General features: G+C 37.0%; 1 protein-coding gene across 4 annotated transcripts in view; it reads right to left on the reverse strand.

Moving 5' to 3' along the window:
* The window catches only part of RIC1 (RIC1 homolog, RAB6A GEF complex partner 1), a 56,031-nt gene that overhangs the window by 36,674 nt on the left and 4,536 nt on the right, over nt 1-14,821 (reverse strand). For all 4 annotated transcript variants that reach the window (XM_074931749.1, XM_074931750.1, XM_074931748.1 and 1 more), the window contains exons 2-3: nt 8,953-9,060; nt 4,380-4,456 (exon numbers count right to left, since the gene is read on the reverse strand). In XM_074931749.1, coding sequence (XP_074787850.1) covers nt 4,380-4,456; nt 8,953-9,060 — 185 coding nt within the window. The remainder of the gene's footprint in view (nt 1-4,379; nt 4,457-8,952; nt 9,061-14,821) is intronic.

The raw sequence follows: 14,821 nt of genomic DNA on the forward strand, positions 1-14,821 counted from the left end.
ACAAACACCTTGTCTTACTCATCCACAGAATCAGCATTATGCTGTTTTGGGCTATACAAATATATATTAAAACCCTGACCATTCAACAACACACAGCTAACAAAGACTTTTTCATAAAACACTTCCAGGTTGACAACACAAATCAATTACCACTGTTTTACATAGAAGTTAGACTGGTTTGTCAATGACTGCTTAACAGGTATTTTCAAACCTGTCTACATGTGGTATGTTTAAACAAACTTGCCAAAGCTGCTTTTTCAACACTTATTGCATATTTTATACATATATCCATACATATTCAAATTTTGCCAATTAAAAAGAAAAACATAACATAAACTAATGTTTAGTGTTTCCTATTATGTATAGCTAAAGATATATTATCCCTTTATCTATTTAAACAGGTTGCAGCAACATGTTGTATGCTTTTTTTTTTTTTTTCTGATGACACTAAGTCAGATGTGAAAAGTAAGTTTAAAAATGCTATTCAGGTCTCAGAAAAGACAAGTAAAGTAATATAACTTGCCTATATGAGACCAAAGCTTTTGGAAAATAGAAAACTAAGTTGCAAGAGTAAATTCTAATTAATTCCAGAGCTTAGAGCGCTATTTCAGAGGCCAAAAGATATATGAATCACAGAATCACCTAGGCTGGAAAACACCTTAAAGATCATCTAATCTAACCATCAACCTAACACTGACAGTTCTCAACTACACCTTGGTGATATGTCAACCTGACTCTTCAGGGATGAGGAATCCACTACTGCCCTGGGCAGCCTATTCCAACGCCCAACAACCCCTTCTGGAAAGAAATGCTTCCTGACATCCAGTCTAAACCTTCCCTGGTGTCCTGTCGCTTGTTACTTGATAAAAAGGCTCATCCCCAGCTCTCTGCACCCTCCTTTCAGGGAGCTGTAGAGGGCGATGAGGTCTCCCCTCAGCCTTCTTTTCTCCAGACTAAACAGCCCCAGTTCCCTCAGCCGCTCCTCGTACGACCTGTGCTCCAGACCCTGCACCAGCTCCGTTGCCCTTCTCTGGACACGCTCGAGTCATTCAATGTCCTTTTTGGAGTGAGGGGCCCAAAACTGAACACAGTCATCGAGGTGCGGCCTCACCAGTGCCCAGTACAGGGGTCAGATCCCTTCCCTGTCCCTGCTGGCCACGCTATTGCTGACACAAGCCAGGATGCCATTGGCCTTCTTGGCCCCCTGGGCACACTGCTGGCTCCTGTTCAGCCGGCTGTCAATCAGCACCCCCAGGTCCCTCTCTGACTGGCAGCTCTCCAGCCACTCCTCCCCAAGCCTGTAGTGCTGCTGGGGGTTGTTGTGGCCCAAGGGCAGCCCCCGGCATTTGGCCTTAGTGAAACTCCTCCAAGTCGGACATCCAGACAGTGGTTTACTCAGTGAAGCATCTGCCCATCCAAGCCACAAGCAGCCAGTTTCACCAGGAGAATGCTGTGGGAAACAGTGTCAAAGGCCTTACTAAAGTCAAGGTAGACAACATCCACAGCCTTTCCCTCACCCAATAAGCAGGTCGCCCTGTCGTAGAAGGAGATCAGGTTTGTCAAGCAGGACCTGCCTTTCACAATCCCATACTGACTGGGCCTGAGCATCTGGCTGTCCCTCATGTGTTGTGTGATGGTACTCAGGATGAGCTGCTCCAGCAGCTTCCCGGGCACCGAAGTCAAGCTGACAGGATTGTAATTTCCCAGATCATCCTTATGACCCTTCTTATATATGGACGTCACATTGGCCAATTTCCAATCAGTTGGGACCTCCCCAGTCAGCCAGGACTGCTGATAAATGATGTAAAGTAGCTTGACGATCACCCCAGCCAGCTCCTTCAGCACCCTCGGGTGTATCCCGTCTGGCCCCATAGACTGGTGTGTGTCTTTGTGATGCAGGAGGTCACTGACTATCTCCTCCTGGAACTGGGGGGTGGTTGTCCCAGCCTCTATCTTCTGGCTGAGGAGGCTGGACTCCCTCAGTACAACTGGTCTCGTTATTAAAGACTGAGGCAAAGAAGGCATTAAGCACCTCAGCCTTTTCCTCATTGTTACCATGTTTCCTCCTGCATCTAGCAGGGAATGGAGGCTCTCCCTGGTCTTTCTTTTGCTGTTGACGTACTTATACAAACATTTCTTGTTGTCCTTGACTGCTGAAGCCAGATTAATTTCTAGCTGGGCTTTAGACCTCCTGATTTCTGCCCTGCACAGCCTCACAGCATCTTTAATCACTGTGAGTTTCTAGCCCCTTCTTTCAAAGGCCATAAACTCTCCTCCTTGAATTGCAGCCAAAGCTCCCTGTTCAGCTACAGTGGCCTTTTCCCTTCTCTGCCGCCGCCTTCTCTTACAGCACCTGGGGACCGCCTGCTCCTGAGCCATTAAGACTTTCTTCTTAAAGAGCACCCAGCCTTCCTGGGCCCCTATACCTTACAGGATCATCTCCCAGGAGATCCTCTCAAGCAGGTGCCTAATCAAGACAAAGTCAGCCCTTTGGAAGTCCATGGTGGCAGTTCTGCTGCCCCCATCCTGGCCTCTCTAAGAATAGTGAACTTTATTATTTCACAGAATCACAAAATCAACTAGGTTGGATAGAAATAGAATTCAAAACAGAACACTATTATTTCATGATCGCTGTGCCCTAGTTGGCCTCCAACTGCTACACCATTCACCAGTCCTTCTCTGTTCACAAAGAGGAGATCCAGCAGGGCACCTTCTCTGGCTGGTTCACTCACCAGCTGTGTCAGAAAGTTATCTCCCGCACATTCCAGGAATCTCTGGGACTGGTCTCACTCTGCTGTTTTGTATTTCCAGCAGATGTCTGGGAAGTTAAAGTCTCCCACAAGAACAAGGCCAAGAGATTGTAAGATTTCTCCTAGGTGCCAATAGAATATTTCATCCACCTCTCTATCCTGGATGGGTGGCCTATAACAGACTCCCACTACAACATCTGCCCTGTTGGCCTTCCCCCTGATTCTAACACAAAGACACTCCACTCTGTCTTCACTGCACTTGTACTCAAAGCAATCATAACAGTCCCTGACATACAGCGCCACCCACCACCTCTCCTTCCTTGTCTATACCTCCTAAGGAGCTTGTAGCCATCAATTGGTACACTCACACTCCAGTCAGGGGAGACATCCCACCATGTTTCTGTAACAGCCACTACATCATAATTTTCCTGCTGCATCATGGCTTCAAGCTCCTCCTGCTTGTTACCCATGCTGTATGTATTGGCATACATGCACTTCAGATGGGCTGATGTCCGCAGCACCTTTTTGCATTTAGAGGTCCTAAGTCTGGCCTGACCTTTCACAGGTGTCACCATGGTTACTGATCCACCAATATCCCTTGCATTTTTGTTTTGCTGCATGTCTCCATCCCTTGTCTCCACTGAGATGGCAGGGTGAGGGTCGTCACTGGCACAACAGCCCACAAGCTCTGGTACTCATAACAGGTTGTCCAATACTCCTCATGTCCATTTGGAGACACCCACTGATTAACTTTAACTTATTTTATGAATATGAAAAAAAACTTAAAAATAAGTTGACTAGCATTATCACAGTGATGAAGGTATATACAGAGACATATTAAAAAAAAAAAAAAAGCAGTTTCAAGCCAATGAGAAATCAAGAATGTTTTATTATTCCTGTGGACAAATTTGATCCAATCAATGATGACAGATTCTGCCTACTTAAACACACACAGAGACACACATAAATACACTTCTTGAGGTTTCAATTTTTCCTAAGTATTTTCCAATTTTGCCAAATTCAAAGTCAACCAAGTCAACCACAAACATATCCAACATACAGTCACATTTGAACACATAAAATGTATTCTGTCATTCACAATAAGGAAAATAAGATGATAATGACAACATAACATGCTGCAGCTAAAATACTTGTACAGTCATACTAAAAACTATTTGTATTCTTTACAAAATATTGAGAATTTATTCCCCTTTTGTTTCAAAAATTACCAGAAAAGTTAATACAAATTTGGAGGGCAGAGAGGAATCTATTAAAAAATTAATAGTTCCTAAGAAACTTAACTTATTCAACTGAATTACTCAAAAGGAATTATTTAAGCTTGTTCAAGAACACGAATTCAACAGACTACCTCAAATTACCAAATTAGACAATTTTAACCCTGCTATTTAGAATTTTGAAAGCTTAAGGTGGACACAAGTAATCTTACCAGCGTACAACAAGCCAATTAGACAAACTTCTCCTCTGAACTGACTCTGATGCTTCATATACTCATCAAGCTTTAAAACATACTTTGGAAGAAAATATTTATCATCATAAAATCTGCTTAGAACTTGTGTAGTCATATTTTTTCACACTGTGGCGATGCAAATAAAAGTTTAAAATACTTACTTGGGATACATTGGCTCATAAAGATACTTGTCTCTTACTGATGGGATTTCAAAAAATAAGATGTATCCATTTGCAGTCTGAAAGAGAAACACTGATAAGGTATGCATCTAGTCTATCTGCATGAGTAAAATCTATACAGACTCGTGATTTCTACATGTTTCATATACAGAACACAAACATACACTCGCATCACATTTCAGATATATTAAAAAACTGCACTGCAACTCATTCTAGGTAAAATCCATAGTAGCCCTTAAATCTCACTGAATAGATCAGTCACTAGGTAGAAAAATGAAAAAACATCACTGTTGATGTATGCATCCAGCAGAAATTTTCCTCAGATTCATATGAATACATACAACCAGAGAACTACATCCGATATTTAGAACCCGGGCACCAACTCAGAGAATTCTCACCAACTAAAAGAATTAATGCAGAAAGGATGTAGTAGAAGGTACCAAGCCCTCAGAAAAAGACCTCCAGGTGTTTGAAAACATATGGTCACTACAGAGTGCAAAGAAGTTAGGCACTAACTCTTAATGTTGCTCATCTAAGTAGCTTTCAAAAAAACTTCATGTCATGCAATACCTTTAGATACCACAGTACCTTTTCAAAATATTCCAATGTCTGAAAAAAATTCTACTATAATTCAATCAAGTCATATTCTGTCATTCTAGAATGCTGACTTCAAACTATTAACGTTATTCACAGAACAAATATAAATCATCTAGTTATCAGATGTTCCAGTCATGACTAGAAGCTGATCCAGTGTTTGTATAAGCACAGGGGAGGCAGATGACCAATAAGATTAGCTGTTCAAAGAAGTATGATTTGTTTAAAGCACAAATTTATTGGCAAATGCCATTTGGTTAAAAAGTGTTTCTAGCCAATCATTTTAATATGGGTTGGGCATGTACCCAAAGCACTACGACTGGAGACAAGAAGCACTGAAATGAATGGTTCCGTTGCTTTGCAAGGTTAGTTTCCTTTTATTTGAATAAAGGAAAAAGTAATATTCTTGTTAGCTTAGTTTATCAGTTCACAGATGCCATGTTTTTCCCTAGTCAGACATTTTGCTTTATCATGAAAGAAAATTGTGTTTTGGCTTCAAAGTCCAAGAAACACAATTAATCTCATTCAAAGCGAGTATCTTTCTCATGCAAGAATAAAATCCAAACCATAATGGTGAGCTTGAGACAGGCTGAAAAATAAATGGAAGTTTTTCTGTGTGCAGTAATATCATGTTCAGGTATTATGTGGTAAAGAAATGTGCTCATTTCTAATATCTTTACAGGTTCTTTCCATTACATCATTAAATATTTAACCTGTAAGTTATCTTATCCTGGAAGGAAAAGTAAAACAATACTGTGAAGTATCTTTATACTGATATTAAGGTACAAAGGGCCTTACCGAACACCATTCAAAGCACAAAGTTGCTATTGTTACAGGTTCATTTCTAAACAGAACCTCAAATTCCATGAAGAGCTGGATGAAATGAAGAAGCATTCAACCATACGCTCCCTGCAAATCGATCGTATTTGTTCACAGAGGTTTCCACATTGCTTTAGAAATGCCTGTGTTGCAATGAAACTTAAAAGTAACCCTCACTGTCATCCTTTCTCTGATCATTCTCAAGTCTGACAGTCAAAAGTATAAACATACAGTACCTTGCAAGGGATTTCACTACATGGTGTCTTGTATCCTACAATGTTTAATAAAGCTCTGCCTTAGCTATGGGAATGCACACTGAAGAGCAGTCAGTCTGTATCAGAGGACTGCCTGTAGCAGCAGCAGGATGCCTTGTATATTTTTCTGTATTGAAGCATCTTGACGCAATTCACAACTTTAACTACTAGAATTAGCTACCTTGGGTATATGTACTAATCTAGACAAGAAACAAAGTATTTCCCAGTAACACTGGAAAAATTACAAATGCAGGAATATGAGAGAAGAAACTACAAAATATCAAGGGAAAAAAGATCAGTTTAGAAAACTGCCAACAGTTTAGTAATAAAGATACCAGTAGTAAAAAAAGTTAGAATTGCTAGGTGATGATGACAGTGTAAGAACTGCTTATGTTTGTTCAACTGCACACTGTTAAAGCTACTTGAGGTATTTTATAAAGCTTTATATTATATATTAGACCAAAGTTTGCCTTCAGAACAAAAATAAGAATTACCTCAAACCATATCCTGCCAATTGATTTCTTTTCAGAGATGTTCTGAATACCCTGGCAGCCAGAAACAAAAACCACTGTATATCACAGCTCTAGCAGACATAAATCCAGACTACATTTCCCTTCGTTACATAACTTTTAAAAGGTGAATGTACCACTTGGCTAATAAGTACATACTAAGCCTTTTGTTCACCTTCTTAAAAACAAAGCACAACACAATTTTATTATTACATAAAACTATTGCTATCGTGAAACTCAAGAGCACAGGTAATAGAAACTAAATCACCTAACTCAGCCTTCAAACTAGTATTTTTAGCTATTGCACAGGACTTCCGTAATTAACTAAAGTTAATTCAGTTCAACAAAACTAGTAGTACAAACCATTCTTTTTTTAATTAATAACTTGCTTTGCTATTGCTCATTCATTTGTATTCATTAGTTTTCTTCTTAAGAAAAAGTCACAAAGAAGGGAGAAAATGTTTATTCTCTTGGAAAAAAGTTAACAGTTTTATTTGGGGATGAAAGTATCGTGAATCAGTGGAAACACCTTCTTCATTAAGCTCCCAAAACCACTTTTCCGTCCTGTCTCTCTATAACAAAAATACCAGTATTTGTAAATGTGCTCTTTCAGTAGGACTCATCAACCATTTCAAATTAAACTTCATATATTTTCCAAAAGCATATTAAAAAAATTTGCAAAACACAACTGCTGTTAAAACCACCATAAAAAAACCACACCTGACTATATAATGTGTATGTATACACCTATACATACACATGTATATGCAATATAAGCATAAAAAACATGAAGAATATTAGAAATCTCATGACACTCATTATTTTATAAATTGTTTGACCATTTTGAACTTTAATTTGTAAAACTTAAGTTTACAAACTGAGAGTTTATGGGCATCTAGATTCTGACAGTATCTACCAAAAAGAAAATGATACATTTAGCTGCAGAGAAACTTGAACATACAGTAACTTAACTGGCAGAAATTAAAGTTACTCTAACTGTCAGCTGAACCACAAGGTCCCCTGAGTAAATGGATCCCAACATCACAGAAAAAAATGTGCATAATAATACAACAATTTATATCTCTTCTGAACAGCTGCATAAAGGTATAATTAAAATGTGTTTGGATAGTTTACTTGTGATTATATGCTCTATTGTAAAATCAAAGAATTCTTTTTTATTCATAGCAAATGTTACAGAAGTCTCCTTTCTGCCTTTGCTGGTAACTATTAGCATTTGCTAACTAAAAATATAATCTGACACTAACAGAAATACTTTACTGCACTGATTCCATGAGACCCTTTTAGGTCACATGCACATTCTAAACAAACTACTCAGAAAAGTCTACCACTGCATTCACACACAAGAAAACGGGATCACAGGAAGTTTAGTTGACAAGAGTCATGATGATATTGGTAGAGACACAAACTATTCCATAGACCATCTGGTATTTTCCACTAAGATAACAATATCTAATTGGTTTAAAAACTACAAAGCATTACAGGCATCATTTCAAGCACAAGAAATGGTTTATATTAGGAGATGAAGTCAGTGCACCAACAAATACTGTAGTTATCCAGTGTGTAATTTCCCATAATCAGTTTCTAAAGGGGAAGTTTCATGATTTCATTCTTTTCCTCTGCAACTTCTCACAAGAAAATCTTACATATAACTGCCTTGATTTTAAAAGCTAGAAAAAGAAACTTAGCCAATTTAAGACCTGGTCCTAACATAACACCTGACCAAAAGTCACCAAGATACTCCCACCTTTGTTGTGTCTACCATGCAGCTTGAATTTTTAAATGTGGAAATAGTCCACTTTACTATTTTGAGCACAGCACCAGCTATGAAACAACATTTTATTTCCATGTCTATGATCACCTATCTTGTTTCTGTGTTCTCAGTGCCATGCAATTCTTTTTTTTAATCACCAAAAGATACTGCACCTTAATAAAGTCACGGTTTCATCCTCTTAATACCAAATTTGCTGAAACATCTGTAAACCCTATTTATCAAGCTAAATATAGTTATGTCACCTAACTCCTCAAACTATTTCTTCCAATCACATGTGTTTAAATTCTCTTATTCTTTGTGACCAGATTACTAACATAATGAGATGGTTGATAACCCCTCGTCAATACATGTAAACATTATTTTAATACAAAGAACTGCATATCAGTGTTCAAGAGAAAGAATGAATGAAAACTATTAAAGTAAGCTTCTATTATCCAAAAAAACCTGGGTACTATTAAGTATTTTCACAAGACAAGTATCAATTAAATGTATACACAATCTGCAAATTTGCGTAAGCACAGATAACAGTAATACAAAACTCTCTTTGCAATAGTTTAACCATAGCAAGAAGTGAAAATCCTACTTACTGAAACAGCTATCATGGTGCTGTCAGGCCGCCATTCTGCTTCTTTATAAGGTCCAAACTGAGAAGCTGCTTTTGCCAGTTCCTTGTAGCTTACAATTAATACACTGGGCTGGAGGGAAAAAATATTACATTTCATATATAGAAGGAATGGCATGTTTGTTATATTGTGATATAACTGTAAACAGCTATATTTTTTTTAAAAGAAGCTTCCCCTCATCTTCATAACAGATGTTTTCCCTAACTTTACCAATGCCAATTTTTCTTCAGAGTTGCGGCAGCAAACTCTATACCAAAAAGAGCACACTTATCCAGCTCCTGGAAGAGAACCAAAGACTAAACAGCAATCAACTCTCTTTGCTGCAAGTAATCGTGAAACTGCTTGGCAAAGCTTGCCATCCACCACTACGACCACAAGTGATGGCAACTTACTGTTGTTCTTAGTTCACTTGCTCAAACAGCAAAAGTTGTCACAACAAATGTAAAAACATTAATTTTACCAAGAAATCATGGGGGTGTCTGCTACCCCAGAATTTGGTGGGTATCAACTACCACCATGTTAGGAAACAGTTACTTCAGCTTCCCTTAAGAAAAAGTGGAGTTACAAACAAATTAATTTAAAAGGAAAAACTGTATGAAACAAAGTAATCAAATGTTTTCACCACACATATAAATAATGAGCTGAATTAATGTCACACAGGCAGTCTTAGCCTTGGTAAATTCACAGTGTGACTTTGCATCCTATAAACAGCACTATTACTTACATTTCACACCCACACAGAACTATCAAAAACAAAGTTAAATATTTATACTGTAAAGTATAAGAATCAAACTAATCTTTAACCTAAGAACTATTTAAGCCAGCTTTTCATAGTCATGTAGCTTCTCCTGCAGATATTTGCAAAATGAATTATCTAACAGTATATCGATAACTAATTATTAACAGATTCTTATTAATTTTTCTCATGAGCTACATAGCTTTTCACTGCTTGGCTTAGACTCACATTAACTGCCTTAGATATACAGAGAAAAAGTGCCTAGTGACAGTACAACCTTGGTAACGTTCTTCGCTATCATATATATGGAGTCCGATCCTAAAGCACTTCTACACTTCAAGCATTGAGCAGCACGCAAAAAAAAGTTATAAAGCTTATTAATGCACAAAAATTTTATTTCTATATTGCTACTTTTAGAGAACATAATGACAGTATTTATACTGTAATGTTCTTGTGACATTTATTCACAAGAAAGCTGCTATTACACCTTAGAACCTGGAAGAACATTCTACATGAACAGCAGCTATAAAATTTACACAAATTGATTTCTAGACTGATCTCATTTTGTGCCTTACAGATGAGGACTAAAGGAATTAACATTAAGAGTGCAACCAATCATTTCTATCTTTTTGTAGTTTAAGTAGCTTCTTTTCTTATTAGAAAGCAAATCCACTTCTAACCCAATAGGTCACAAAGGCTGCGTAGCTAATGGTTAAACCATAAATATTTCACTGATACAATTTATCTTCACATTCTCCAGAAATCAAAAGCATTAATTCATATGCGGGGAAAACCCTAACATACAAACTTTAACCCCATTTACAAGCTTCCCATAAAGGTGTGAACTGCTACAAGGTTAACAAAGCTAGAAGGGCAGCTTGATAGCCTACTCATGCAAGAAAAAAAAGTCATTTTACATCTGAAGTGATCGAAGATGTATAAATGGCACAGGAGTATGTTCTATAAAACAGGAGTATATCAGCCTAATTTTAATTCCTTGCCCCAAGCAGAGCAAGCCATGGAACACACATTTTAACAGAAATAAAGGCCTAGCTAATACAGTTTTTTTTTCTGGTTAGTTTTAGATATTTAAATCATAGCCTGTACAGAAACAGTAAATGTTTAAATTCTATTACACAGATTTTTTTCCCCAAATCTTTACATATTTTTCTGTTGGAAAAAAACATTTCTCCATGTCAGCTTCATGAAAACTCCATGGTGCTTTTCCCCTTCACACTTCTGCATGTGGCTACTAAAATTATAAAGAAATCTAGTTAAGCACAACTAATAAAACATGCACACTGTCTCAAATAAGCCAAGATATTGATCCTTCTTCTTTATAATGCTTAAAATCAGCTTGCCACAGCTTTTTGAGAAACTGGTGATTCCAGAAATATAGCAAGTGACCTAACAAATACAGAGCTGTTAAAAAAAATGTCTAAGGAACAAAAGCAAATACCTTCAGTTCTTAAGGAAGAAAGAACAGAAAACTATGGAAGAACTGAGTAAGCAAGTCTTTACTCAAACTGCAACTTAAAACTAGCAAAAGCTTCCCAAAAAAGATAAGAATCATATCTGGCATCTTATGATCTGCTGTAGAGAAAATGTAACATTTTGATATAGTACATTTTGCTTCTCAGGAGGAATGTAAGGTCAGGCAAAATATAAGTTGTCCTTACTTATGAACAGAACAGTGGAGCTGGATGCTCACAGGGTAACAAAATTAATGAAAAAAAAAAAGGGGGAAAGGGCAACCTTAAAAAAATACAGTAGTATCATTACTGAAGAGTAAACAAATTCACTAGTGCTCTAGTTAATGCTACTGAAAAGAGAGAAACAGAACTTCTTGTTCCCAGAGTTAAATTTACTTCATCTCCTTCCGTTCTCACACATCATTCAGCTACCTTGGCTACCTTTTCACAAGAGCACTTTCCACAGGAGCCCTTACTCCAAAATCTTTACACTTTTCAACAATGCCTTTCCGCACAAAACATGCCTTTTATTACTGATGTGACATTATAACACCATTCACATCAGATAGATGAAAGCAAATGTGTTTTGGATGACCAATACTGAAACAGAGGAATTGCACTATTTATAAAATAGTAAGGTAGCAAGCTAGCTTCATGAGCAAAGATACCTAGCTCAAACTACTTTAAAACTCAACTTCTGTTTCATTATCAGTTGTTGTTGTACATTAAGAATTCCTTTGGACTTTCCACTAAGAAACGTGAGTTCTGCATCAACATCAGGACAAAATACTTAAGGAAACAATTAAAAAAACAACCACAAAACAACATATAAAACCAAACCCATGGTGGAATAACTTAAAATTGTTACTCTTTTACTTAATTCTCCCTGACAAAATAGAAAATCTTTCCCATTTCCCTTTTTTAAGCTGTAACTACGACCAGCATAAGCAGTCTCATAACACCAAACCATATAAAGTAGTTTTTAAGAAGAAATCTATCAAGATACACAAATGCTGCAGCAAATTCTCTCAGCAAGCTTAGACATGGGATATTACCGTTCCACTTCTCTAAATACAAACATTCTACCTTATCTGATGTAAATGCAAATCAAGTAGACATTTAAGCCCTAAACCAAGGGGTTAGTTGCTCTAAGCAGGCCATCTTTAAATAGGACAAGTAGTACAGACTTGAACAGTAGTCCTCACAGGAACAAGTCTCTGTCATAACTGAGATGTCTGAAGGACTTCAAAGAGAATGGTACCAACTGGAGAGGGGTACAATCACTGTTTGTTTGATAATATAAAATAACAAAGAATTCCTCATTTTAATTCTATGGTTTGACTCCTGCAGGTTAACAACAAACTATGTGTATAGTAGATTGAACATGTTAAATAGGTCAGCAAATACAAAGGAAAACTACTGGACTAACTTTGAGAAGTAAACATCCAACAGCATGTATGCATTCAGACATTGAAACTTCCCAGCATTCCTTTATTTTTAGTTGGCTCTCTTACCATTAAATCACTTGAACCCAGAAGGAAAGAGAGCAAGACAGGAAGACTGCCATTTATAGTCATCCAAAAAATTACTGAAAACATGAAATAATACTCTTGCTCAGGGCTATGTATGTTCCTGTAAGACACCAGCACTCCCATAATTTTTATGTAAAATGAAGAAGTAGTTATTATGTCTGTATTAAATATGAATAGCAAAATTACATCCTTGCCTAAATTCTAAGAATGTTGCATCAGGCAGCTGATATAGTCACATTCAAATTCTTACATATGAAAAAAGTTGAATGATTAAAATAGTGATAAAGTTGCACTGAATTCAAATAATACCCAAGAACACTTAAAAGGTCTGAATGCTTTCCCTATCCTACCCATAGCCAACATGTTCACTTCTGAACTCCATTTTTTATTTTGCTCTTTTTAACGCTACCAACTCACTACTAATAATTTACTTTCTAAATATTTTTTTACATTTAATTATAGCTTTCAGACATTGAATATCTGGAATACTAGCTGCCTTTCAGAACTATTATGTCTAGAAACAAAATTCTTGTATTTGCTGAGAACATGCAACACTATTAGCAGCTGATAACATGGTGTTACATATGGGCTGGATGTTTTTAGTGTAGCATCAATACAAGAACCTGCATGGCCATATCTAACTGTTAAAATCCTAATATTCTCATCCCCTAAAAATTCAGTATTTCAGACATCAAAAATTAATCACATTTAGAATCAAGAGGCAATTTCTTTCAAAAACACAAATGTTCTGTTTAGTTTTATAAAACAAATCCTTCAGTGCTTCATTAGGCTGTAGGCACAAGACAAAAATCAACACACTGTTCTGATGAGCTTACAATCTAAGTGACAAAGTCAAGACTGGGAGAAACCAGAACAAAAGCCTGGTGGCACTGTGTACTTATTTTGTCATTAGATAGTCTGTGCTCCACTTTATAGGCCGAAGCTTTGTGGGTTTATAAACTAATAAACCACAAAGGATAGATGGAGAAAAGCGTGCATGCAGGCATCCATCAGAAGAGGAAAATTCTCAACAAGGACAAGAAAGGAAAAAAAAAAATAGACAACAAAAAACTGTTTTGTCAAGATACAAGGTAGTGATAAAAGAATTTCTAAAAGCAAGATTAATTACAAAAACATGTCCTTTAATTCAGGTTTAAAAGCAGCTGGAAAGCTTAGAATCAGCAGAGTATCCATCCAGCAAACACAGTAGACACAGCTCCCACATAAGCTACTGTGAAAGAGTTCAAAAAACCTGAAGTGCATCAGAACTGTCAATCACTACTTTTCTCAAATGAAAGTTTTCAGCTAACCTACTGCTCAAAAACGTCCAGTAAGAAAGGCCATGTTCTATAGACCTTTGCTGCTCCTCAACTCGATGAATTGCCAAGTGCCTAAATTTGGATTAAATAGAATTGTGTGTGATGGAAAATAGACTCTCTAACATAATCTCTGATCTCATACTGGCAAACAACTCTGTTATGTGCAACTAACTGGACAGTCAAAACTCATAATTGAGGATGCTTTTCTCTTCGTACAAGTAATTCTGAGATGTCTTTCAGAAGTCATCTATTTTATATTAATACAGGAGACACTGAAAACCCGGTAAGGCCTACTAATATTCACATGACAGTTTTACATTTTGCATGATACATCCATCAGTCTAGCAGGTATTTCTCATGTCTTTAATTATGTAATCACAAATACATCTTTGTAACAGATGCAACAGCATAACTGTTACTGTTACTGACACATAAAAAGATATGGCCTTCTCAGACAAAGTCTGATGGGTATCAGTAAGAGGCTAGCATCTCAGGGGTTAAATTACTAAGGAAAAAAACACAGCAGAAGCAGCAAGACATCTTAGTTTGCACTGATGCTATCTCTACCATATTGTTCACAATACACAGCCACTTACATCATTATCAAGACATCTGTTGTCCATTTTGCAATCAAATTCCAGCTAAAAAATGCTACAGAGATAGTATCTAATCCTATCGAGGAAAAGGCCACATACAATAATTCAGTAAATTATTCTGCTTACAGTTCTGAGATGAAAGCATAATCCTGACAGCAAGGTGAAAACATTTTTCAAA

The sequence above is a fragment of the Athene noctua genome, chromosome Z, assembly GCF_965140245.1.
Source record: "Athene noctua chromosome Z, bAthNoc1.hap1.1, whole genome shotgun sequence".
In the NCBI taxonomy this organism is placed as follows: Eukaryota; Metazoa; Chordata; class Aves; order Strigiformes; family Strigidae; genus Athene; species Athene noctua.